This window comes from Megascapheus bottae, chromosome 18, assembly GCF_031878675.1.
Source record: "Megascapheus bottae isolate mThoBot1 chromosome 18, mThoBot2.hap1, whole genome shotgun sequence".
Taxonomy (NCBI): domain Eukaryota; kingdom Metazoa; phylum Chordata; class Mammalia; order Rodentia; family Geomyidae; genus Megascapheus; species Megascapheus bottae.
Window position 1 is genome coordinate 31,058,425 of NC_143526.1, and position 27,151 is coordinate 31,085,575.

General features: G+C 45.4%; 1 protein-coding gene across 6 annotated transcripts; it reads right to left on the reverse strand.

The window, feature by feature from the left end:
- Positions 1–26,787, reverse strand: Gss (glutathione synthetase). 6 transcript variants are annotated; one of them, XM_090352218.1, is made up of 14 exons: positions 26,725–26,773; positions 22,783–22,915; positions 22,280–22,481; positions 17,507–17,652; positions 13,772–13,847; positions 13,414–13,553; positions 12,564–12,680; positions 9,046–9,126; positions 8,879–8,956; positions 7,507–7,573; positions 3,404–3,598; positions 2,871–2,952; positions 2,137–2,326; positions 1–461 (listed from the first exon to the last, which is right to left on the reverse strand). In XM_090352218.1, the coding sequence occupies exons 3-14, from the start codon at positions 22,406–22,408 to the stop codon at positions 338–340; spliced, it is 1,425 nt and encodes a 474-aa protein (XP_090208344.1). In that variant the 5' UTR covers positions 22,409–22,481; positions 22,783–22,915; positions 26,725–26,773; the 3' UTR covers positions 1–337. The 6 variants fall into 6 exon arrangements, with proteins under 6 accessions (XP_090208344.1, XP_090208342.1, XP_090208341.1 ...); XM_090352216.1 differs by lacking the exon at positions 26,725–26,773 and adding an exon at positions 26,057–26,242; XM_090352215.1 differs by lacking the exon at positions 26,725–26,773 and adding an exon at positions 25,760–26,242.
- Between the last annotated feature and the right edge of the window lie 364 nt (positions 26,788–27,151).

Below are 27,151 nucleotides of genomic sequence, written 5' to 3' on the forward strand. Positions count from 1 at the left end.
ATCAGCAAGGTCGTTTTATTTAAGGCAGAGCTAGGAAAAGTCCGCCTCTTCCTACCATTCAGTCCTGTCCCAAGTCAGGCACTGGAACCTACTAGAAAGGCTGAAGAGGGGCACAGGAAGATGTCAAGGTCTATAGATCTTTACCTCAGGTCTATAGACCTTCTTTTCTCATACTCTAGGGGCCTTTAGAGCCCAACTAAAGGGAAATGCAGCTTCTCTGGTCCTTGATGGAGGGCCGAGAGAAGGCAACCAGCATTTACCCTCCCCTGAAGTCTGGGGGAGGAATGACAAGTGCACGAGCTTAGAAGACATCTTCAGTAAAATCCAGGCTATGCCCTCATACGGGGTATGGGTTGTCCAGGACTGCCACTCCTGCTGCCACACCACCGTCTGCATGTTCAATGGCTTTGGTTCGAAGCAGGTGGCCCGCATGTGTGTTCATCACAAGTGTTTTTCCCTGCCTGTAGAAATAGGGTCAGGAGACACACAAACCTAAGACCTTCCCTGGTCCCCAAAGAGCAGTACATGAGAATGACTACTCTCAAGAATTGCTCAGACTTTAGAGTCAAATTTGTATTTGTAGCTGCTTGAAAATTACTAGTTCCATGACTGAGAAGTTATTTCTAAATATCATTTTCCTTCATTTAAAATTAGAGGATCTCTTACTTTTTTCTTTTTTTGGGGGGGGGTGCTGTTCTAGGGCTTGAACTCAGGGCCTGGGTGCTATCCCTAAGCTTTTTTAGCTCCAACATCCTACCACTTGAGCCTAACTTCCATTTCCAACTTTTTCTGGTACTTCTGGTAGAGATGAGAGTCCCACAGACTTTCCTGCCTGGCCTGGCTTCAATTGTAATCCTCAAATCTGTCTCCTGAGTAGATAGGATTATAGGCAAGAGCCACTGGTGTCCAAATAATCATGAGGATTAAATAACCCAGGAAAAGCACTCATATTAAGACTCACATTTCCTATCCCAAACCATGGATTTCCTTCTCTACCTCTCATGATGGCTGAAGGGAGACAGTAGGAGTGGGGCAGGATGAATGTCAGGCAGAGATGTTGCAGGTGTTTAGAGAAGACTATAGAGATGGGAGGCTCTGTGGGAAGCAGGGGGCATGTGGTTCCCTGTCTTGCTCTCATCTTGGGAGTCATGTTATAGCACATGGTATAAGGGGCCTCATTCCTCATATCTCAAGTCCAGTTATCTTCCTGATTTTCTTTTTGGAGGGAGATACTGGTCCTAGGGCTTGAACTCAGGGTCTGGGAACTGTCCCTTAAGCTTTTTTGCTCAAGGCCAATGCTCAACCACCTGAGCCACAGCTCCATTTCTGGCTTTCTGGTGGTTAAGTGGAGATAAGAGTCTTGTGGACTTTCGTGCCAGGGCTGGCTTTGAACCATAATTCACAGATCTCAGCCTCCTGACTAGCTAGGATTACAGGCATGAGCCACAGGTGTCCTCTTCCTGATTTTTAGTGCTTAAATTCTCAAACCAATGAGTTACTCAGTTTTCTTTTTTTTTCTTTTTTTTTGTCAGTTGTGGGACTTGGACTCTGGGTCTGGGCACTGTCCCTGAGCTCTTCAGCTCTAGGCTACCACCCTTCCCTTGAGCCTCAGTGCTACTTCTGGTTTTCTAATGGTTAATTGGAGATGTCTAGTGCCCAGGCTGGCTTTGAACTGTGATCCTCAGATCTTTACCTCTTCAGTAGCTAGGATTATAGGCATGAGCCATGGTGCCTGGAAGTTACAGTTACTAAAGCCACTCAATATCCTGTAGCTGACAAATCTTATCTTTCCCTAGAATCTTACCTTTCCCCAGAACTCCCAGTGGCCTTGGAGCTGGACCTAAACTCTTCCTAGTCTCCTATCACACCATCTTTTCTCATTCCTTTTGTTACTACACAGAATTTCCTTTAGTTACAGAGCAACTCTTCTCTGAGCGTCACTTGTTATTCCTGTCAGCTGGGCAGGTCTTGGGTCCTTAGCTTTACTTACTAGACCAGAAAACAGGTAACAAAGCTAGGGACTGGTAAGGCTGGGACTGAGGGTTACTATTCCTGACTCTGTTTAAAGTTCCTTCTCAGCTTACCTGGCTGCCACTCACACAGGGAGATAGAGAAAGGAGCTTCCTCCTGACTCACCTGACATAGACTCCAAAGATCCCTAGCTCTGAGATACACTGGACCACTCGGGCAGGGCTGCCAGGCCGTAGCAGGCAATTCCTAAAAGGCTCAGGTTCAATCTTCTCCATAAGGATGTAGGAAGCCCTCTCCTCGCTGTCCTTTAGCCGCTCCAGGGCTTGTACCATTTCCTCCCCATACAAGTTGTTACCTGCAATGGAATAGCCAGCCAATCAGTCTGCCCTCTGCATATCTTGCGCACTCTATGCCCTCACTTCAGGATCCATGTGAATAAGCCACCAACCTCACTCCCAGCCACTAGCCCAATGAGTCCAGAGCACATGCGGCTTCTGAGAAGAGGTCACTTGACAGGATAGCCCTTACCCAACCAAACACGACTGCCACCACACTGCCCTGCCTGGCTGTCTCATGTCTATGCATGTTTCTCCCCAGTCTCCATTACTAGCTCCTCCTCTTCTTAAATGTTGAGAGGTTCTCCAAGAGTTGGGTTTTCACTCTTGTTCTCCATATACCATTTCCCCTCCCCAGGAAGACTTGGCCCATTTCCATAGCTCCATCAGATTCCTCTGTGTTCCAAAGCACCTGGCCACAAGGTCAAGGTCTTAGTGGATATTATTGAGGATGGATCCCTTCCCCTTGTATCCACCCAACTTGGGGCTATGTTCACAGCAGGTGCCAGTCAAAACTGCCAATCCCTTCACTTAGCAGCCATACAGATCCGGGGCCCCACATACCTCCACCCTCTCTTTGGGGCTTTAGCACAAACCGGCTAGGGGCACTGAGAGCCTCAGCAATGGCCTGGTCCCCTTCTTCACCCTGGTAGGAGGCAGAAAGTCATCACCAGCAGTCTTAAGGCAAAAGAGGCAGCTGGGGTCCTACTGGTCATTCTGAGCCACATCAGGGAAGAACAGAAGGGAACAGCTATAAGCTCCTTCAGGCTGGATGCTTCTATCTGGATGTGACCCCCCCACCCACAATAAAACCAAGAACAGGCCTTTCTCTAGCAACACAAGACTCTGCAGCAGTGACCTAGAAAGTGGGTTCAGATATTCCCCAGTCCTTGCTACTTGCCTTAGAGTCCCTTCCCTGCCTGCCATTCTCATCTCTACCTTTGTCCAGGGCTGACAATGAATCTAGCCCTTGAGATGGCCTGTTACCTAAACTACAACACCAATTATAATGCCAGCCTCACCTGCCCCCAACACAATAGATTTCAGGCATCTGCCACCTAGGAGAGCTGTAAAGAGAAAACAGGCTGCGTACGTACCAAGTCCAGTGAATAGAGGCCAGCAAAGGTGGCCCGGAGGCGGGCTATGGCCTCAGGCTGGCCAGGGAGCAGCACCTCCAGCATGCCCACCCTGCTCAGCTCCTGCTGTACCTTCTTAGTCCCAGCCAGCTGAGTAGCAATGTCTGGGCACTTAATAGCACGTGACCTTTCCAGAAGAAGGCGTGCTTCCCAGTTCTGTAGAGGGAAGAAGACAAAAGGAAATCTACTTTATTTCACTTCGGCTAACTTTCACTGAATATCCCTCAAGAGCCAGGTATTATGCTTTTTATCATCAAGTTGATTGGCTGCAACTTCCTTACCAGGTAGGTGTGAACTCTCCCTTTCTGCAGGATTTTTTGCTTTAGGGAGCTTATAGTCTAGCATACTGATATGTGACCATAATTAAGGGGAAGAAGAAGAAAAGAAAAAAGTCTTTACAAAAAAAGTATAGGAAAATTGATGAATTTTGTTTTTGTGTGTTTGTTATTTTTTGGAGACAAGGTCTTGAATTTGAAACCTAAACTTTCAATCCTCTTGTGTGATAGAATTATAGGCATATGATGTGAAGTTTTAAAGAGCAGGGTGCACTTGTTTATGAGCTATACTTCCCACTGCATTCCAAATAAATAAATTCCAATACTCAAATTATATAACCTTTTGCTTTTCTTTTCTTTTCTTTTCTTTTGGCCTGTGCTTGAGCGTAGGGTCTGAGCACTGTCCTTGGACTTTCTCAAGGCTAGAACTCTACCACTTGAGCCTCAGCACCACTTCCGGCTTTTTTCTATGTATGTGGTACCAAGGAATCAAACCCAGGTCTTCTTGCATGCTAGGCAATCACTCTACCACTAGGCCAAACTCCCGGCTAACCTTTTGCTTTTTATCAAATAAAATCCAAACATCTTACCATGGCCTAAAAGACCCTCCCTGAAAGATCTAGCTCCTGTTCTTTTTAATTTTTCCCTCTGCTATCCCTTCTGATTTAGACATCTAACTATGCAGACCAGGCTAGTCCTAAATTCTCAATCCTCCTCTCAGACTTCCAATTGCTAGGATTACAAGCATGTGCCACCATGCCCAGTTAATTCTCATCTTAAATATTAATTTAGTTACTTTTACAGAAAAGCCTTCTGGACCAGTAGTGTGGCCTAGAGGAAGAGTGCTTGCCTAGCATACACGAAGCCCTGAGTTTGATTCCTCCATACCAAAAAAGCTGGAAGTGGTGCTATGACTCAAGAGGTAGAACACTACCCTTGAGAAAGTTCAAGTACAGTGCCCAGACCCTGAGCTCAAGCCCCAGAACTGGCCAAAAAAAAAAGAAAGAAAGAAAAGAAAAGGCCCTCTGTGACCACCCTGTTTAATGGGGATCTCTCCATAATTCTCTATCTTGTCATACTCCGTTCATTCAACAGAGAGAAAACATTTTTTTAGCTAGGTATGGTAATGCATGCCTGTAATCCTACCATTTGGCAGGTTTAACTAGGAGGATCCTAAGTTTAAGGCCAACCTAGATTACAGAGTGACCTTGTCTCAAAACACAAAACCCTAACCACTCTTTCTTATTTCTGTTTATTTTCTGATGTTCATCTCCTGACCAGGCTGAGCACCAGAACCAATCCCTACTCCTTTGCTTTATTTTCTGCTGTATATCTCCACAAAATGCAGTTTCTGGTACTTCAAGGGTATTCAAGAAGTCCTTATACTGCTGCTGAGTGAAACGAAATTTGAGTAGTGTACTTATGACTGTCAAGAGTGACACATGAGACTCAGTAGAGAAGAATATTCAGGCCCACAAAAGAATACAAACAAGGATCTGATGGTATCTAATGAGTGGTTTGTTGTCCCAGGAGATTAAAATATAAGAAGCAGGGAAATGGCAGAGAACCACAGCTTCCGGCTCTAGCCTCTCTTTGGTTCTAGACCACAGTACACTTCCCACTGCAGCATCAAGACTGAGTGAGGCCTGAGGAGCACCTACCAAATCGGTAAGCCTTGAAGATCTACCTCCAAGTTCTACCCCCATTTTTTAAATGTCTTAGTTCCCTAAAAATGTCCATCTCCTTACACATAGCACTCTCCATCCTTGTTAGCTCCTCACTTCTCTAAGTTTCTTTGGGTCCTTCCCTTTCTCCCATTCTGAAACTTGGATTCATTTTCCTAATAGACAATGTCTCTTTTCTCTAGTCAGCAAGTTCCTAGTACTGTCAGGCACTCTTCAGAGGAAGGGCCTTCCTCAAAGAAGCCCCCTCTGTGGGCCATGAGTATAGCCTAGTGATAGAGTGCTTGCCTAGCATGCATGAATCCCCGGTTCGATTCTCCAGTACCATATACACAGAAAAAGCTGGAAGTGGTGCTGTGGCTCAAGTGGTAGAGTGTCCTTGAAAGCTCAAGGACAGTGCTCAGGCCCTGAGTTCAAGCCCCAGGACTGGCCAAAAGAAAAAAAAAAGATGCTCTCTCCATAAAGCTGCCCTTTTACAGTGCTCAATCCTGACAGCAAGCCCAGATAAACCATAGTTCTGGAAGAAGTTTAATTTTCCAGTGCACATCCCACTCTTGAGAAACAGACAAAAAAAGGCGAGAAACTTGCCTATGTATAGTCACACAAAGGCAAAGCTGCTTAAAACTCCTAGCCTACTATTCTTTGTATTTCTCGACTTATTCCTTCCTTTATCTTTTCCCAGTTCAATTCAGGGCTTCTTAGCCAGATGCTGTAACCCTAGCTACTCAGGAGGCTGAGATCGGAGAATCACAGTTCAAAACCAGTCTGGGTAGAAAAAGTCCAATTAATAACAAAAACAAAAAGGGTGAGAGAAGCTGTAGCTCAGGTAGTAGAGTGCTAATAGTGCTAGCCTTGAGTAAAAAAACTCAGAGACAGTGCTCATGCCGAGTTCAAGTCAAGCCCTAGGACTAGCACACATACATATACACCCAAAAGCAGGGCTTCTTGGCCTCCCTGTAGTACACTTGTTAGGGGCATGGGAGAAGAATGGTTTACCTGGAATACCATTTCTGACCTAAGAGTCAGAAAGCTGGGAAATTCCTTTGAGATCTCAGGTAAGCTTTGGCCTCTCTCTAAACCTTAGTTTCTCCATCTTATAATGGGATTAATTGTATACCTTAGAGGGTAGTTATAAAGGTTAAAGGAAACAATCAGTGATTGTGGAAGGTAATTTTGAAACTGAAGGATCAGATAGCAAGGTGAAGTAATATCACCATATTGCCATGAACATAAATGAACACATGATTAAAAAAAAACTTTGTGGGCCAGGAGTTTTGCCTAGTGGTAGAGTGCTTGCCGAGCATGCAGGAAGACCCTGGTTCGATTCCTCAGTACCACATACATAGAAAAAAGCCGGAAGTTGCTCAAGTGTTAGAGCTCTAGCCTTGAGAAAGTCCAAGGACAGTGCTCAGGCCCTGAGCTCAAGCCCACGACTGGCAAAAAACAAACAAACAAACAAACAACAAAAACAACTTTGTAATTCTAGTGGTGCTGTGGCTCAAGGGGTAGAGCAGTAGCCTTAAGCTGAAGAGCTCAAGGTCAGTACCCATGCCCAGAGTTCAAGTGCCACCACTGATAAAAGAAAAAGAAAACTTTGTAATTCTAAATTTCTAATTTCTATTAAAGGAGAGGTAAAGAGGAAAGAAATGTGTGTGTGTGTGTGTGCATGTGTGTGCGTGTGTGTGCTGGAACTGTTTACACTGGCTAGTGAGGGCTGCTTTACTGTACCATTTCTTCATGACTCATGTTCAGAGATAAGTTGGGTAGCACAAAATTATACTATGGAAATCAGCAAATATTATAAACTGAGACTCCCAGCCTCCTCTGAAATACGACTGTAATGTATTTGTTAGCCTCTCTTGGGGAAACGTGTAACTGGTTAAAACCTGGTGGATTCTAAGGATTCAGATTCTAGAAGATAGTGTGCTGATAGAGGAAGAAGTAGCAAAAGCTTGCAGGAGAAGAGGAGTTTCTAGCATGAGTTTCTCTGAAGAAGAGCTAAAGCTAGGGCTGGGAGAAAACCCTGGTTGTTGTAGTAACTACTTTGGGTCTCTGTGGAGCTAATGGATTCCCAGAGACAATGAACGGCCCAACAGAAAATACTTACCTGCTGACTGTATTGACTTGGCATATAACCATCTCGGAAATAAACCACAGCAACTTCCTGGCTATCCCTATAACACAGATATTAAAAAAAAAAAAGCTTCTTTGTTAAACTTATCAGATAAGTTCAGTGTTTCAATCCATTTCAGGGTACATTCAAATGTATTTGGCTTCTCTGAAACTCAGTCCACAAAGAGAGGCTATACATTTATTGAACAGTTAGTGTGGGGGTGCAGAGTGATTTCTATTCTGACTCATTGAACCTGCACAAGAACCCTACAGAGAGGAGCCACTATCGCCCTGTTCTTCAGGTGAGACACTTGAGGTGGCAATAAGTGACTCACAGGGGTGTTCACTAGACCCAGGCATACCAAATAGACACATTGCTAGCACTACACTAAAAATATTAAAGTATATAGTATGGACAGCTTTCCAAAAATTCCAGATCATTCTAAAAAAGACTACAGAGAAATAAAAAGGTAACCAAAATGCAATGAACTAAATTCTGGAAAAAAAATGTGAATTCAGTTATAAGATAATCTTTTTAAGCTTCTTTCCCTTTTCTTTGACCTATTTGATACTATCTAGATTATCAGGAAAGTAAAGTACTTAATTTTGTTATGATAAAAGTGTATTTTGAAATATGGTGGGTGCTCAGTGATATTATGAAATTTCATGAAGGTTTGTAACTTCTTTTTTTTTTTGCCAGTCCTGGGCTTGAGCTTAGGGCCTGAGCACTGTCCTTGGACCTTCTCAAGGTTAGAGCTCTACCACTTAAGTCTCAGTGCCACTTCTGGCTTTTTTCTATATATGTGGTACAAGGAATCGAACCTGGGTCTCCATGCATGCTAGGCAAGCACTTTAACCACTAGGCCAAACTCCCAGCGGTTTGCAACTTTTAACAGTTCAATTCCAGGTCTAATTATGAATGCTACAATGCTATCCAAAGATGGAGCAATAAAGCCACCTTGTGGTGGCCTTTGGAGAGACAGCACAGGGTCCCTCCCAGAAGACAAATCAGATGGCCACATCCTGCTGGGTCCCTGTTTGCTCAGGGCCAACCTGACCAGCCACTGGAGGAAAAGACACTTTTGAGACTTGGGACATATGAAAAGCGCTGCCCTTCTCCAGAATTTCCTGTGAGATGAGCTATTTCAGAAGTAGAGAGAGGGAGGGAGGGAGGGAGGGAGGGAAGGAGGGAGGGGGAGAGAGAGAGAGAGAGAGAGAGAGAGAGAGAGAGAGAGAGAGAGAGAGAGAGAGAGAGAGAGAGAGAGAGAGAGAGAGATCATATCATCTAGAAGGAAAGATCATTTGGTGAAAAGGAAGGCATGAGAGTTTCACACACCAGCCATCTTTGGGGAACCTGGGATGCTCACATAAACAGTCTCCGGTCCTGATCCAAGGACCCCTTTTCTGAGACATCTTCAAATCGTCTCCGGATTACGTGGATATTCCTGGCAAAGATGGATGGATAAGAATCAGAAGCAATCCATGCTATGTTCTCAGTGGCCCTCTCCTGGAGCCACATCTGGACGTCTCTTACCTGGCTAGCAGCTCATTCTCTATAGCACGCTGGTCAAATATGTTCCTTTCCTTCTCTTGAGCAATTAGTAGTACCAGGGCACTGGGGAAAGAGCATAGGTGGTCCAAAACTGCTAAAGAGCCCGTCCTTGCTCTGATTCATCCCCTTTAGGGAATGAGAACAGAGATTTCCTTTAAAATTTTTTTTGTTAAAGTAGATGTCCATGTGTCAACTTGGGATTGCATCAGGTTTTTGTGGCTGTTGTTGTTTTGCTAGGCCTGGGGTATGAACTCAGGACCTAGGTGCCGTCCTTAAGCCTCTTTTTGCTCAAGGCTAGCATTCTACCACTTGAACCATAGCTCTACTTCCAGCTTTTTTGATAATTAATTAGAGATGAGACTTCCTCATCTCTAATGTGTCTTCCTCATCTCATTAGAGATAAGGCTGGCTTTGAACCTTAGTCCCCAGATCTCAGCCTCCTGAATAGCTAGGATTACAGGTGCCCAGTATTGTCTCAGGTTTTAACATATTGCTTGGAAACTTGGGAGAGAGAAAGAAAACATGTTTCTGTCACTTTCTCCAGCAATGAGGTGACTTTTTTGTACAAATTACAATTTATATTTAAAACCATCACAAAAACTTAAGAGGATTATTTTCTTAGAAATTAGCATAGTGGATGGGCCTGGAGTTTGGCCTAGTGGTAGAGTGCTTGCCTAGCATGCACAAAAAGCCTGGTTCGATTCCTTGGTACTACATATATAGAAAAAAAATGCCGGAAGTAGTGCTGAGGCTCAAGTGGTAGAGCTCTAGCCTTGAGAAAACTCAAGGACAGTGCTCAGGCCCCAAATTCAAGGCCCAGGACTGGGGAAATAAAAAAGAGGGCTGGGAGTTTGGCCTAGTTGTAGATTGCTTACCTAGCATGCACAAAGACCCGGGTTCAATTCCTCAGTACCACATACATAGAAAAAAGCCAGAAGTGGTGCTAAGGCTCCAGTGGTAGAGCTCTAGGCTTGAGAAAGTCCAAGAGCAGTGCTCAGGCCCTGAGCACAATCCCAGGACTGGCAAAAAAAAAAGAGAGAGAGAGAAAGAGAATTTAACATACTGGGAAGTGGTGCTGTGGCTCAAAGGGTAGGCCATAGCCTTGAGCTGAAGAGCTCAGGGACAAGACACAGGCCCAGAATTCAAGCCCTACAACAACAACAACAAAATTTAACATATTGAGGGGGCCCCGAGTGTCGCCTAGTGGTAGAGTGCTTGCAAGCATGAGAACCCTAGTTCAAACCACAATTCTAGTAAAAAAATAATCACTCAAACAAACAAACAAAAAAAACAATGGTGCTTGAGAACACAGGAAAAAGAATTTTCTCTTTATCTACCAGCTAAGCCATTTTCAGGGTCAAAGGTAGACCTAGGACTGGGAATGTGGCTTAGTGGTAGAGTGCTTATCTAACATGCAAGCAGCCCTGGGTTTGATTCCTCAGTACCACATAAACAGAGAAAGCCACACTGTGGATTCAGTGGTAGAGTGCTAGACTTGAGCAAAAGAAGCTCAGGGACAACATACCGGCCTAGAGTTCAAGCCCCAAGACTGGGAATAGGGGGTGGGATGGGGTGGGGGAGGTGGAAAAGATATAGTCCTTAAAACTCAATAAGGCCAATATTTAAGAGAAGCAAACTATTTTTTTTTTTTTGCCAGTCCTGGGCTTGAGCTCAGGGCCTGAGCACTGTCCTTGGAATTTTCTCAAGGCTAGAGCTCTACCACTTGAGCCTCAGCACCATTTCCGGCTTTTTTCTATGTATGTGGTACTGAGGAATCGAACCCGGGTCTTCATGCATGCTGGGCAAGCACTTTAACCACTAGGCCAAACTCCCGGCCCCGAGAAGCAAACTATTTTTGCCACAGCTATGTGCTTGTGGTCTCTTGCAAAGATCTGTAGAAGAACTGGGCATGGTGGCTCATGCCTATAATCCTAGCTACTCAGGAGACTGAAATCTGTGGATCGGGGTTCAAAGCCAGTCCAGGCCCTAAAGTCTATGAGACTCTTATCTCCAATTAACCACCAGAATACTGGAAGTGGTGCTATGGCTCAAGGAATAGAGCAGTAGCCTTGAGCTGAAGAGCTCAAGGACGGTGCCCAGGCCCAAAGTTCAAGTCCCACAACCACTACCACCACCACCACCATCACCACCAACAACAACGGATCTGTGGAAGCCCCCAGACTCTGGCTTAGAATGCTATGTGTATTCCTGACCTCTTGTACCTGGCTTTGTATCTGTTTGTCTCTGTTTCTCTTTACCTTAGCTGAACCTTTTGGACTAAATACTGTTTACCTGATTTCTTTCCACGTGGACAGAATACTGGTCATATTATGTCCCCTCTCAAAGCCTGCCTGAAACCTCCTAAGGTCATATATGCCACTAGGCAGAGGTCAGACATGACACTGGCTTTGAGCATTTTCTTATTATCTGAGAGACAAACTAGAAATGGTGCTCTCATAGCCCTAATAAGAGTTCCACAGGTCAACATCTTGCTCTTAATTTTACAGCCTGAATTGCTCTGTTCATGGGAAGGAGATAGTAGCATCTAGCCCAGGCAGAGGAGGAAAGCAGGAGGGTAAAGTACAATTGCATACTCTGTCCTATTAAGGCAGCCTGCCATATGCCAAATGATGGGAGCCAGATCCATAAAACATTCTACTTCCCCCTGAATAGTCTGAACTGAGGAAGACTATGAACTTCAGTTTCCTCATCTGTGAAACAGGGCAGATGATTAGCCCCTACCTTATAGCATTTGTTATGAGAGTTCAATGAGATCGTTAGTACAAGGGGTGGTACTAGTAAGTGCTCATTCTGGGACAACTATTAGTGCCATATTAGCACCACAGTAATCAATATTGCAACCCCTCAGTTATCTGAAAGTCACTTACCTAGCATCTTCACACATCTGGAACGTGGTTGAGAAATAGGAAGAAAGCAAAAAATGCCCTAAGCAGTCAAAATAGACACCATGAAATTCCTAAGTCAAATCTTATGCATTTCATCATCAAAGGGGCCCTCCCACTCTTTGAGGTAAAAATTGAAGCACTGTTTATTGTTTCTAAAAAAATAGCCAATTAGAAAGGAAGTATTAGAAGGGGAGGGGAAGACTGCACATTCAAACCCACTGATGGCAATAAATAGTAAGCGCTAATAATCAAAAGTTAGATGAAAATTCATCTAGCTCAGCACTAAAGACACAGGTGTAAACAGCCTCACATGCCTCTCTGATCTGAGGTGGCATCTCTCTATTAGACACAATTACTGAGTGTCACAATGATGACTTCCAGCCAATAAGCAAAGGTTAAATTATACTCAGCATCTCTTATTTAAGGAAGCCCAAAATGCCATTAAAATAATGTCACTTGAGAATTTACATTTCTGTTCCCAGAAAAAAATCCCTGTATTGCTCAATGATGCCTAACAAAGAAGAAGCTGCTGTCTCCATGAATGCTGAATTGAAAGCAGGCTATTGCTTGCCATTTCCTTTCCCCCATGCTTACTTGGCTGAGCCATAGAGCTCCCAGGCTTTGGCGATCCCCAGGGCCAGTCCCTTGCTGGGATTATTGGAGAGGATCTTGGCAGCTTCCGTGGTCTTATTCAGGACATTGAGAACATGTCTGTTGGAACAGAGATGACTGTTCAATAATTGGATGGACTAGAAGACCCCTCTATGTAAGACTTCACAGACACATAGGAATATGACTGTGTGACTCAGTCACAAACTTTGGAGTATCTTTCCATCACACTCCTGCAGGATTTACTTTAGTTGGAATAGTCTGGACTGAACTCGATGATTCCCCGATGTATATGCCCTGAGAAGCCAGACACCTTATGTCACATGACTCCTGCCCTAGCCTCCATGTGAGCTGGATCCCCTTACTCAGGCCCCTGGTGCTGTCTGAAATCCTGCTGTAGACCTTGTAGAATCATAACAACCTGAAGCACCCCGTCACCTAACGACAGCTACTTTGACAACGCAGCCCTTACATGCAAGCATCTATATTCCCTTTTGCTTTGCATCTGGAATCCCTTCCAGGCTCTCAGATATGTCAAGCTCTTTCTCACTACAGGCCCCTGGAACATACGGGAACATATTGTTCCTCAACCTGGAACACTAACTTGAGCAATGAAGAAGTAGCACTAAATAAGCCATGAGGTCCAGTCTCTCTCTGACATATTAAAGATCAAATTACAAGTGGTAATTATTGCAAGGAGTCAATTGGGGGATATAAAGATGAAGTGGAGAGGGGCAGACACATGACCTGGGCCCAAATGGGCACGGTCATGACTGGGAGATCTCAGTGATTGTAGGTTCATAAGGCTGTGTGAACAGCTGCCCAAGAAACCCACCGGTGCACATCTGGAGTTCGAGAAGCCAGGCCCCCAAAGCTGGCAGAAATAGTGTTGATTTCAATCTGTTTCAGGGCTGGAGAGCCATCTGCGCTGCACTGGAACATGTAGTCTGAGCGGTTCAGGCCCAGGAACACAGTCTGTGGGCGAAACTGAAGGCTGAGGACATCTGCCCTGGGCTGACTCTGAAGGTCTAGCCACACTGCAGAGAAGTGAACAAACTCCATGCAGAGAAGAGAAGCAATAGCTAACACTGCCAACCACAGAGGGAGATTACCAGGACATTAAGGTTAAGATCAATTCAAAATACCAGAGAAGAAGGGCAGGTTCCAGACAGCAAAGGAGCTAGGAATGGTACCTGTGCAATGCCCTCTTTTAGGACTTGCTTGTAGATGTCGAAGAGCTGAGCAGTAAAGGTATCTCTTTTGATGGTGCTGGAAGAAGAAACAGAACATCTAGACTAAATGGTTCTTAAAAGATCCTACCCTTGGGGCCGGGAGTTTGGCCTAGTGGTAGAGTGTTTGCCTAGCATGCACGAAGACCCGGGTTCAATTCCTCGGTACCCCACATACATAGCAAAAAGCTGGAAGTGGTGCTGAGGCTCAAGTGGTAGAGCTCTAACCTTGAGAAAGTCCAAGGACAGTGCTCAAGCCCTGAGCCCAAGCCCAGGACTGGCAAAAAAAAAAAAAAAAAAAAAAGATCCTACCCTTAACCTTTGGCTCCTGAATCCTTTTTGAATTTACTGGCCCAAACTGGGAAACCCATTCCAATGTAGTAGAGAATTATGGTTAAGGATCATACCTATCACCCTAAGTATTCAGGAGTCAGAGATGTGAGGATGGAAATTTGAAGCAGCCTGGACAAGAAAGTCTATGAGACTCTGATTTCCAATTAACCCAGCAAAATGTCATAAGTGGAGTTGTGACATGGTACAGTGCCATCCTTCAGCAGAAACAAAAAGGACAGAACCCAGGATCTGAGTTTAAGTACAAGTACTGGTGCGTGCACACACACACACACACACACACACACACAAAACCCAGCCCTACCTGGACTACAATGTAATCTCAGCACTCAGAAGGCTAAGGCAAGAGGATCTGGATTTTGAGAACTACAGAGAGACCCTATATTAAAAAAAAAAAAAAAAAAGGGAAAGAAGGCTGGGAGTGTGGCCTAGTGATTGCTTGCCTAGCATGCACAAAGCTTGGGTTTAATTCCTCAGTATCACATATGCATGAAAAGCCAGAAGTGGTGTTGTGGCCAAGAGGTAGAGTACTAGCCTTGAGCAAAAGTGATTAAGGACAGTGATTAAGGAGGAGGAGGAGGAGGTGGAGGAGGAGGAGGAGGGGGAGTCTAGCTCTACTACCCATTATTAGACAACCTTACAGAATCAGTTCATTTCTCTGTAGTACAATTTGCTCAACTGTAAGATGAAGATAAGGCTGTGATGAACATTACATAAGACTTTATCTCTTTTCTTTTGGTGTCAGTTCTGGGTCTTGTACTCAAGAGTCTATCCCTGAGCTTTTGTGCTCAAGGCTAGTGTTCTACCACTCTGAACCACAGTGCAATTTCTAGCTTTCTAATAGTTAATTGGAGATAAGAGGTCTCACAGACTTTCCTTTGAGTCACAACTCTTAGATCTCAGCCTCCTGAGTGGCTAGGATTGTAGACATGAGCCACCATTGCCAGGCATCAAACATTATCTTTAAAAAAAGGAATGTGTTCTTCTGGTCCCAGGCAGGTGATACAACTGTTCTATATTTGAGTAGATCTGATTGATGGCTGGTAAGCTTTTAGGTTAGTTCTCCATAGCTCCCCTGTATTTCGGTACCTTAAGACAAGTCTTCCTCTGGCAAGACAGTCCCCATCCCCCATACACCCTGGGCTTACATAGGATTTTCCAGACAAGCTAAATATCCTGGTTTTTCTTTCAGTTGGTCTTCATGTGACAGTCATATGCATGGTTTCCTCAGAGAAGCTTTTGTCCTCTGGTAAGCTCCACCTGCTCAGGGCTGTAATGGCCTCATGGTCTGCTCTTTCATAGCACTGACTATACTCTGATTGTGTGATGATTAGCACCATCCCTCCTGTTTGGCTATAAACTGCGTAAGTATGGAGCCAACCTGGATAGGCTCATCCTTGTAATCCAGTGTGCAGCTGTGATACGTACCAGGTGACCATCCAATAGGATTTTCTGGAACCTCAGGTAAAGGCACAGTGAGGACTCCACAGGGACTTAACTCTACAGGTTCAGAGAACCTGTGCCTGGAGGCTCAGTTACAGGGTCCTTGTGGCAGAACAGTATAGACAGCCAAGTAGCTTCAGCCTGCCCTGAAGTTCCTTTGCTCCAGGGTTCCTCACAGTCTATCCACTCCCAGAGGTGATTTTTTTTTCAGAGGGCATTCCAGCCCCTGGTAAGGAGGAAAGTTCTCAATAGGGATTTAACCTCTAGCACATATTCTCTTTTGTAATGACCTCAATGTCAGGTTCTAGGCTTCTCTTCTCCCAGAGGAATAGGAACTGTGTGTGTGTTGCGGGGGAGGGTGTTATGAAAGAAGGGGGAGCTGAAGAATGGGGCTGTAGTGAAGTTCTCCCATAACTGCATTGCTAGTATAAAGGTGATATGTTAGGCTACTCCCTAGCTAGAATCTAGAATGGCAGGTATGAACACCAGGCCCGTCCTGAGACAAGGTGGGGCAAGGCTTCTCAGCTTCATACCACTATGATTTCTTCTTAAATTCACCCTCACACCAAAGGGGCACATTTGAAGAAAAATATTTGGTCTCCAACAGAATCATTTTCTAGATAACCAAAGATATACAATTATCTATATATACATCTAGCAAATGTATAACACTCACATTTAATTCTAAGTAATTCTAAAATAAATCAGAAATTTTCACTTGTGTCAGGATGTAAAGAAGGGAAAAAAAAATAAAAAGACCTAGAAAGAAGAGAAAGAAAGGAATGGCTGGGAGCCATTTCAGAAGTGGTATCCTGGAGCACCGAGTTTAGCCTACTGGTAGAATGCTTGCCTAGCATGCATTAAGCCCTGGGTTTGATTCCTTGGTACCACACACAAAGAAAAAGCCAGAAGTGGGCCGGGAGTTTGGCCTAGTGGTTAAAGTGCTTGCCTAGCATGCATGAAGACCCGGGTTCAATTCCTTGGTACCACATACATACAAAAAAGCCGGAAGTGGTGCTGAGGCTCAAGTGGTAGAGCTCTAGCCTTGAGAAAGTCCCAGGACAGTGCTCAGGCCCTGAGCTCAAGCCCAGGACTGGCAAAAAAAAAAAAAAAAAAAAAAAAGAAAAAAAAAGAAAAAAAGAAAAAGCCAGAAGTGGTGCTGTGGCTCAAGTAGTAGAGTTCTAGCCTTGAAAAAGCCCAAGGAAAGTGTGGTAGGGCCCTTGTGTCTTGGGTATGCCCCAATCTGCATTCTGTCCCACCAAAGCTAAGAGATTGAGGCAAGAAGTAGGAAGTCTGGGCCCGGAGTTTGGCCTAGTGACAGAGAGCTTGCCTAGCATGCATGAAGACCAGGGTTCGATTCCCTTGGTACCATATACACAGAAAAAGTCAAAAGTGGTGCTGTGGCTCAAAGTGGTAGAACTCTAGCCTTGAGAAAGCCCAAGGACAGTGCTTAGGCCCTGAGTTCAAGCACTGGGACTGGCAAAAATAAATAAATAAATAACTTTCCCTGCTCTTTTCTCTCCTCTAAATTAAGTTGACTTCCTCTAATTTCCAAGGGAAACTTCAGTCTTTGAAAGCAGGTGAGTATAGATCACTGAATGTCAGCACTGGAAGGGAAGATTTAAGCCAATTTCTTCATTTTTCACCTAAAGAAACTGACAGGGAAAACAGAAAAAGAAACTGAGGGCCAGAGAAGGAAAAGGTCTTCTATGAGGCCATATAATCATAGGACAGAAGCAGGAATTGAAGCCAACATTCCTGACTTGCTTACTACTTTGTGTTTTTCCTGGGGTAACTGCCCTTTAGCCCACCAAGTCAGCTGATATAGAAGCACCTCATGGATCCCCAAATCTTCCTGTCCTTTGCTTCCAACAGTTCGTAGGTCCCTCAAGTTTAATCCAGTACCTGGAAAGAGTCTGTTCCAGGAAGGCAGCATTCTGGCTGACAGCATCCACTAGCAGGTTGAAGTCCATCTGCACAGCATAGGCCTGCTCCAGCAGGGCACGAGGGACCAGAGAGGGGAAGAGCGTGAAAGGGGCATAGCTCACCACCTGATCAATGAGAGACAGTGGGGTAGGAGTGAATAGGGTATCTTCCTGAGAAGGTAATCCAATGCAAAATCTAACCCCCATTCAAGGATAAACCAATTTTGGAACAGTATTATCAACCAGCACGGAAGGACAGAGAAAAGGTGAGGAAGGAGTATAAAGGCAGCAGTCACTTTCTGTGACAAGTGATCTCAATGAATACAAAAAAAAAAAGAAAAAAAAATTCACAAGCAGGTGCTGGTGGCTCACATTTGTGACCCTAGAAACTCTAGAGACTGACCTTGCCCGGACCATGACCCTATTTAGGCACCTCTACCCTGGCCACCACTGCACCATGCCTTGTGTCTCCTGAGACCTCAGGTCACCATGGGGTCCCTCCTCAACTCTCTAGTAGTTGATCTGCTTTGCTGAGATTGTTTATCTGCTCTTTACTACCCTTGTAGCTCAGTTTTCTAACAGTATTAAGTGTATTTAAGGCAGCAAGTTCTTGGGGATATAAAAAAGATTCCCGATTCAACCTCTCAAAATGTGGCTTCTCTATCTCACAATCAAATTCCTGTATAAAGGGCTGGGAGCTAGAGTGCTTGCCTAGCATGCACGAAGACCTGGGCTTGATTCCTTGATATCACATACATAGAAAAAGCCAGAAATGGTGCTGTGGCTGAAGTGGTAGAGCTCTAGCCTCGAGAAAAGTCCAAGGACAGTGGGTGGGGCCTGACTTAAAGCCCCAGGACTAGCAAAAAAAAAAAAAATCCTGTATAACAAGAGATAAAAACAGGGCACCAGTGGCTTGCACCTATAATCCTAGCTATTCAGGAGGCTGAGATTTGAAGATCATGAAGCCAGCCTGGGCAGGAAAGTCTATGAGACTCTAATTTCCAATTAACCACCAGAAAACCACAAGTAGCACTGTGACTCAAAGTGCTAGAGAGCTATCCTTAACACTCAAGACCAGAGTTCAAGCCTCATCACTGACCAGAGATGGGGCAGGGAGGTAGAGGACCCAAAACAGAGGCTGAGTAATAGGTCTAAAAGTATATATATATATTTTTCCAGTCCTGGGCTTGAGCTCAGGGCCTGAGCACTGTCCTTGGACTTTTTTCTCAAGGCTAGAGCTCTACCACTTGAGCCTCAGCATCACTTCTGGCTTTTTTCTATGCATGTGGTGCCGAGGAATCGAACCGGGTCTTCATGCATGCTAGGCAAGCACTTTAACCACTAGGCCAAACTCCCGGCCCCTAAAAGTATATTTAGCTAATATGGGGTGCTGGGATTTCAACCAGTATGGTGACTAAATCCTATCAATACCCCCCACACCCACACATCCCTCATGAGCTCTTATTTGGTCGATATTCAAGCCCAGGCCATGGCCCTGTGTCAGAATCTCTCACTCCAGATCCTGGTCCTTCTGATTTAGGTAAAGGAGAGTCCTGCTGGGAGGGTTGCAGAAGTGAACTCTGCCCCCACAGAGAAGACTAGAGTGGCTCCTATTTAGTGCTTGAAATGCTAACTCAGGTTAAAAGGCTTGGAGTTTAACTACATTCTGAGTTCTTTGGACTTAGAAACATTTGAGTTTCTGGAATGGAAGGAAAATGCATTCTGAGATTCCCAACAAAAAATGAACTAGAACCTAGTTAAGAGATAATAAGACCTTGGAAGGCTCAAACCGTCCTGAGTTGAATTTTTGAGTTAATATTGGTTTGTCATCAGGGAAATGAATCTGAGTGTATAGTGCTAGAATTTAGCATCGGTACACACCTACAATACCAGAACTTGGCAGGATGAGACAAGAGGATCATGAGTTCATGTTAGCCTAGGTTATATAACAAAAGAAAAAAGTGAAGAAAGGAAGGAAAGAAGGGAGGGAGAAAGGGAAAGAAGGAAGGACGGAACTTAGCTGTGTGTGACACGCATACACATACACACTGGTACTGAGGTTTGAACTCAGGGCCTGCTGTTCCTGAGCTTTTGTGTTCAATGCTGGTACTCTATCACTTGGGTCACAGATCCACTCTGGCTTTTTGGTGGTTAGAGATAAGAGTTTCCCAGACTTTTCTACCCAGGCTGGCTTCAAACCACAATCTTCTGAGTAGCTAGAAATGCAGGTGTGATCTACCAGTGCTGACTTTTTTTTCCCCCAGTACTGTGGCTTGAACTCAGGGCCAGGGCACTGTGCTCAGGATTTCTCAAGGCTAGAACTCTACCACTTGAACCATAACACCACTTCTGGCTTTTTTTGTATATGCGGTACTGAGGAATCAAACCCGGATCTTCGTGCATGCCAGGCAAGCACTCTACCACTAAGCCAAACTCCTGGCCTCTGACTTTTTGTTTACTATCATTTTTTTTTTAAATACTGGTTAACTTTCAAAAAGCACTCTGGTTTCAAAACAAAATAAAAAACCCAGAGCCTATTAGCAATAATTGCCTCTGTAGAGGAAAGATCAGTGGGGAAAGGAGACTTACACTACATGCCTCCTCTTGAAGGAGGCGCCCTGTTCACGGTTACCTAATCAGAGAGAGGAATTAACTCCCTCAGTACTGCATGCTGTGGCTAGTCTGCAACTCTCAGCTACAGGAACCAAATCGCCTGGGCTTCAGTTCTACGTCAGTCAATTATTCCACCACTTAAATGACCTCAGGTAAATGACTTAAATTCCTAGATCCAATGTTCCTTTTTACTTCTGTGTGTATGTTTGTATATATACACTGGTCCTGAGGCTTGAGCTTCGGGTTTGTGTGCTATCCCTTAGCCATGACAGCTTTTCTACTCAAGGCTGGCACACTACCACTTGAGCCACACCTCCACTTCTTGCTTTGTGGTAGTTAATTGATGAAAAGAGTCTCATGGACTTTCCTGATCAAGTGGGCTTTAAACTACTACCTTCAGACCTCAGCTTCCTGAGTAGCTAGAATTATACAAGAGAGCCACCAGCACCCAGCAATTCATGTTGAAGAGCAAATGAGTCAGCAAGTCTAAATGGTGTAGAATAGTGCCTGAACACCCCCTTCCCCCACCCAGAGGAAATACTCGGCTAGTGCTAGTGTAGCACAGATTGTGTTTCCTGAGTGATTCAATTTTGTTTGTGTTCTCTGGCTACAGCCTAAGCTCCAGAGGCTGGACTTTGAGCTGACTTCTCTATCCTCAGTATCAAAAAGGTCTTGGCCTAGAAAAGGTGCCTGATAAAGATGTGGAATGGTAGAAGCATGGCCTAGCATGCACAAAGCCTTGGGTTTGATTTCTTAGTACCACATACACAGAAAAAACTGGAAGTGGGGCTGTGGCTCAAGTAGTAGAATGCTAGCCTTGAGAAAAGCCCAAGGACAATGTCCAGGCCCTAAGTTCAAGCCCCAGGCCTGGCCAAAACAAACAAACAAAAAGATTTGGAATGAAATCACATACTGCATGCACGCACGCACGCACGCACGCACGCACGCACACGTCTCTGGATTATATTCTCATTGAGGATTATGCCTTTTCTTGGCCACTAACTCTCAGAAAGACAAATTAGACCTTCATACAATACCTGTTTTCAACAGGGAGTAACAGGAAATAGAAGCTTGCAGGGGGATATATTTCATCTTGAATTCAGAAAATCACAGCCCAATAAATTTTATTTCCAAAGCCACCTTTAGAGGTGGTTCATTTACTTGGTACTTGGCAAATATTAAATCTGGGCTGTCCACCAAGTTTGTAGTAAGTACTGCTGCACAGAGACTAACTGGATGTTATGGCTTAGATCTGTAATGTTAACTGCTTGGATCATAGTTTGAGGCCAGTCCAGGCATAAAGTTAGTGAGACCTCATCACAACAATACAAATTATGCCTGGAAATGAGCAACTGTGACCTTAGCTACTCTGGAGATTACTGGTAAGAAGATTGATCTAAGCAATCTTTCTGCCTCCCAAATTCTGAGTATAGACATAAGCCTTAATTCCCAACTCAAGAAGGAGATTATTAAATATAATAGACTCAGAGGTTCTGCATTCATATATTTATCCAGGAAAAACAAAACAGGTAAGCACATGGATTTCTGCTGTCTTCTATTTGTAGTTATAAAACATTAGCAGTCATCTGTTTGGCTATCAGAAGAGGAAAGTTAATTTCATCCAGCCATACATACGTCAGAAAAAAGCCCACCCTGATGGAAAACACTAGAAACAGTTCTCAGATATATGGTTAAATAACAACAACAAAAACACATCCTCAAATATGATTCCAGTTGTTTTTTAGATACATGTCTATGCTTATAAACAGATTACACACAAGTCATTCTGATGGGGAGGTTAATAAATAGCTCCCTGGACAAAATGCTTTATGTGAATTTTTTTCTTTTAATTCCCCTCTCTAACCATTTCTACAGGCCTTATAACTATTTCATTCATGTAGCTGTAGAAAGCTCAGCTAAGCAAAGTTAAATAACTTGCCCAAATCACACTTCAAAGCACAGATTTAAGTTTGACTACTCCTGCTTTTTACTTGACCTATTTTCAGGGATTAGTTTTATTTACTGAATAAAATAAATGAAAGCTTTAGAGAGGGGAGTTCTCTGTCTGACCCCGGCTGGTAGGACCCAGGCAGTGGGATCAGAGAGGCATGGTCAGCGTGAAGGTGGGGCTGGTGCTTACATCAGAGGAGCTGGGCTCCTGCTTGGTCCTCAGCAACACTCCCTCAGCCAGGGCCCGGTCAGCGGCCTGCCTGGCCAGCTCCTCCAGCTGCTGCTCATCTTGGAAGAGGCTCCCCCAGCTGGTGGCCATCCCAACCTGTAACAGTCTGGTGACAGAGGGCAGGGTCCACCTCCCAAACACGGCAGGACTCTGACCAGGTCTCCTGAAAAGACAGAGTGTACAGGGAATGAACACTGGCTGCTTGCCTCCAGCGCTTAAATTCGATGCACACAAAATAGATGGCTTAACACAGCATTTCACGGCCACAAATTCCCAGTACAGCAATGGCGTTACTCTCACACTAAGGAAGTATATGGCTCACAAGTATATGGCTCTCAGACTTGTAAAGTCTGGACTTGAACCCAGATTTCTGAATTCCCAGCCCAGCACTCTTTAGAGAATGTAGTAATGTCATACATGGTTGGGAAAAATTCCTTCCCATCTCAGAACTGCAGATTTCCTACCTGTGAGGCAAAGTGGCTGGGAGAGATCAGAGAGATCAGGCAAAACAGACTGAAGTTTCTGAGATGCTTAGGAAAAATATAGCTTGCTGCCTCCCCCCACCCGGCACCTCCAAGAGACTGTGGTTCAAAAGGCCTGAAAGGAGATTTTTGTTTTTAAGTTTTCCTGGGTTAAGAATCATCATACACTCGTAATTTCCCTTCTCAACTCCAGCAACTTAAGTAATAAACCCAACAAATTGCATATGAGGCAAGAACCCCTGTGGAGTAACATGAAATTAAGGTGAACTCTGTGTGTGTGTGTGTGCATGTGTGCGTGCTCTACCACCTGAGCTATGGCTCCACATCTCTGGCTTAAAAGGCAATCCTCAGGGGCTGGGAGTTTGGCCTCGTGGTAAAGTGCTTGCCTAGCATGCACAAAGACCCAGGTTCGATTCCTTGGCACCACATATATAGAAAAGTCCAAAATGGTGCTGTGGCTCAAGTGGTAGAGTGCTAGCCTTGAGGAAAAAGCCCAAGGACAGTGCTCAGGCCCTGAATTTAAGCCCCAGGACTGGCAAAAAAAAAAAGCAATCCTCAGATTTCAGCCTCTTGAGTAGCTATGATTATAGGCATAAACAGGCATGAGCCACCAGCACCCAGCAATAAAGTGAACTCTTTATAACCAATAGGAAACTTATTGGCAGTAAACAATTGTATTTTATGTGGGCATCTATCATCACAGGAAAAAAAAGGCAGTACTAGGGTGCAAATTCTGTTTTGTGCTTATTAGGCAAGTGCTCTACCCCTTGAGTCAAACCCCCAACCCAGAAAATACCTCATTCTTTTTTCTTTTTGCAATTTGGTGAGGAGGGGATTTGGGTAAAAATCTGAAAACACCCAGTCATGAATTTTGTTCTATCTTGTCATTTAATGTTAAGATGATATGGCTGGGGCTGGGGCCAAGAACATTAGAAATTGATAGGTATTTCTTGCCCATTCAGCCCTGTCTCCCTTGCCTCATGACAGAACTGGTGTTAAGCCAATTATGCAAGTCTACCAGCCTCAGTACAATGTTTTAAAAGAATGGGCCTATGATCTCAAGATGGTTCTGATTAACATCTCTGTTGGGTGAGAGATAAATGACAAGTCATTTATACTCATATAGAACAAGGTTCTGGAGTCAGGTAGACCTAGGTTTGAGTTCATAATACTATTTTCTCACATAAAATAAGGTCAGAGTATGGATTAAATGGAAAAAATCTGTGTAAAGTTTCTCAGCAGTATTTGTAATTTTTTTATTTGCCAGTCCTGAGCCTTGAACTCAGGACTTGAGCACTGTCCTTGGCCTTTCTCAAGGCTAGAGCTCTACCATTTGAGCCACCTCACCACTTCTGGCTTTTTTCTATGTATATGGTACCTAGGAATCGAACCCTAGTCTTTGTGTATGCTAGGGAAGCACTCTACCACTAGGCCAAACTCCCGGCCCTATTTGGAACTTTTATTAGTCTATTTTCTGTACTATAAGGAAATGTCCAAAGCTGAAACTTCTTTTTTTGGGGGGGTTGGTCATGGGACTTGAACTATGAGCCTGGGCGATGTCCCTGAGCTCTTCAGCTCAAGGCTACCATGCTACTCCTTGAGCCACATGCCACCAGTTTTCTGGTGACTGATTAGAGATAAGAGTCTTATGAACTTTTTAGTGCCCAGGCTGGCTTTGTGATCTACAGATCTCAGCCTCCTGAGTAGCTCTGATTATAGAGGTGAGCCACCACACTGGACCAAAGCTGAAACTTTTATGAAGAAGCTTATTAAGGGTATAGTTTTAGAGGTCCGGGGCATAGCACTGGCTATACGCTAAATATTACAATAGCAATTGTGAGAACAAATAAAAAAAGATGACTTAGGCTTATGCCAACTCACTCCCAGAATTCATGATCCCACAAGAACAATCTTAATCTCTTCCAGTGGCAATTACTCCAACTACCTAAAGACATTTCAGTAGGCATCACCTTTTCATGCCCCACCATGTCAATACTTGGACCCCAAGACTCGAACACATGAACCCTTGAGAGACATTCAAGCCAGGCCCAAACCATACAGAAAATAACACAGGGTTTTAGTTTCGCTTTGACTATACCTACTTAACAGGTAATAAGACTTGTTGGAGATCACACATAGCTAGGGGCAGAACTAAGACAAAACTCCATGACTCTGGACTGGAGGTGTAGCTCAAGTGGTAGAATACCAGCTCTGAGCAAAAAGTCAATCAAGAGTGCTAGGCCCTGAGTTCAAGCCTCTGGTACCAGAAGCAAAAAAAAAAAAAAAAAAAAAAAATTAGGAGTAACAGATCCTTCTACTAGCCCTCAGCTCTCCAGAACTTTGGAATTCTAGTATTTCTACTGCATGACTTTAGCTTATTTAGCAAACATTCCTAATGTCAGGTCCTTGGCTCGGTTCTAGGGACACAGAACAGTAAGACATAAAAATAATCACTATGGCCAGGTATAGTTAACAGCACATCTGTTAATCCCAGCACTGGGAAAACAAAGACAGATGGATTGCAAGTTCTAGGCCAGTGTGGATACAATAGTGAGATTCTGTGTCAAAATAGTAATAGCATGCCAGGAGTTTGGCCTAGTGGTAAGAGTGTGTGTCTAGCATACACAAAGACCGGTTTGATTCCTTGGTACCACATACATAGAAAAAGCCAGAAGTGGTGCTGTGGCTCAAGTGGTAGAGCACTATCCTTGAGGAAAGCCCATGGACAGTTCTCAGGCCCTGAATTCAAGCTCAAGGATTGGCAAAAAAAAAAAAAAATTATAATAATATTCAGTATGAAAAATGCTATCCCCGCTCACTCTTTTGGGCAGTACTGCAGTTTGAACTCAAAGCTTCCTCCTTCCTCGTGTTGTACCACTTGGAACACTCCACTAGCCCTTTTGCTGGAATGATAAGTACACACCCCAGCACTCTGCCACTGGTTGAGATGGACTCGTACATGTGCCTTCAGTGGCCTCAAACCACAATCCTCAAAGCATAACTGGCAGGCCTGTCACCATGCCGGCATTGTTTCCCTCATTTTGTTGTCTCAGTCCTTCTGGTGACTTGGTTCTGTTTTGCTGAAGGCCACACAACTCTGTGTTTCTCAAAGCAGTACTCTCCTGAGCTTCAAACTGGAATGTCCAGCTGCTTCCAATAGAAGTTGTCCCCTCCTTACTCCCACCCTCACCCCGACGAAGAACAGGAGAATCTGCTTCTTGTCTGCTGCCCAGTCCTCTGGATTCTGCCGCCTTACCAAACACAGCTTTGGATTCTCGAGGCCAGCGGCACCGACCTCGCTGCGCTCCGGCCCTCCCCCCCACTCCAGAAGTCACGTGAACTATGCTGTCACTTCTTCCTCTGACTCTCTCCCCACGGCTCCCGACGGCTCGGCCCGGGCTGCACCACCCCGCTCCCCCTGTGCGTCGGGAGTGGCCTCGGCCTCGGCCACCTCTGCCCAGCACGGCACTTCAGGATCCTCAAATAAATGAGTGACTGAGTCAGCCGAAGCCTCACACCGCCCGCACGCCCGGCGGACTTCATCCCCGAGGCCAGGCCGGGCCCGCCCGGCCGGGGCGGCCGCGCGGCGCCTCCCACCCCGGGCACAGGCTGGTCCCCGCTCTTCTTTCTGTGTTTCCCCATTAAACGCTGGCTCTGCTCTCGCGAGCTGACACCGGCCAGCTCTGGAAAAATCCGGGATCCACACGCGCCGTGCTAACCTAACCCCACCCCCTCGCTGGACGCAAGCTCCCGGGTGCCCGGCGAGGCTGGGGCCGCGCCGTCCTCGGGCCTCCCGCGCTCTGCTCCTCACAGACACTCCCTCCCGCTCCTCGGCGCTGCCCCCAGGGGGCGGGGGGGGAGGGGGGGGAAGGAGGGAGAGGAAGAGTGACCCTCGCCAGCCGCCGTCGCCGAGCCCCAACCTACTCTTTCCTCCTTCGGCCGCGCGCCACACTCGGACTCCGGACGCCGTTACCCAGGCGTGGTGGGCGGGGCCCGCACAGGCGCAGTGGGTCGTGCAGAGGCCCCGCCCACCCGTCCTCCGGCCAAGGCACGGGGCGGAGCTTGGGCGGAGGGCGGGAGCCCGTGGCTGGGACGCTGGACGGCGGCCGGGAAGGGGCAGTGAGTGAGTGAGGGAGTGAGTCACCTGGGCTTTAGGAGTGCACGCAGGCGGATGGTTCTTCGAAAGGGGAGGTGAGACCACATCGGCGTGGTCGGAGCTGGCGACGTCCAGTGTGAGAGCGGCCACTACCCACCTCGGGGACTTGGCACTGGGCGAGGGGCGGGGCGGACAGCACCTTCGAAGCAGAGCCGGTAGTGAACCCGGGTTGTTCTCCAGGCCCATCAAATCCTC

What these genes read in the sequence shown, in the direction of transcription:
- Gss (XM_090352214.1), bottom strand. An exon ending in TAAAAGAGGGCATTGCACAG is followed by an intron (nt 13,554 to 13,771) that starts GTACCATTCCTA and finishes TTTCGCCCACAG; the next exon opens with ACTGTGTTCCTGGGCCTGAA. An exon ending in ATCTTTGGAGTCTATGTCAG is followed by an intron (nt 462 to 2,136) that starts GTGAGTCAGGAG and finishes CTATTTCTACAG; the next exon opens with GCAGGGAAAAACACTTGTGA.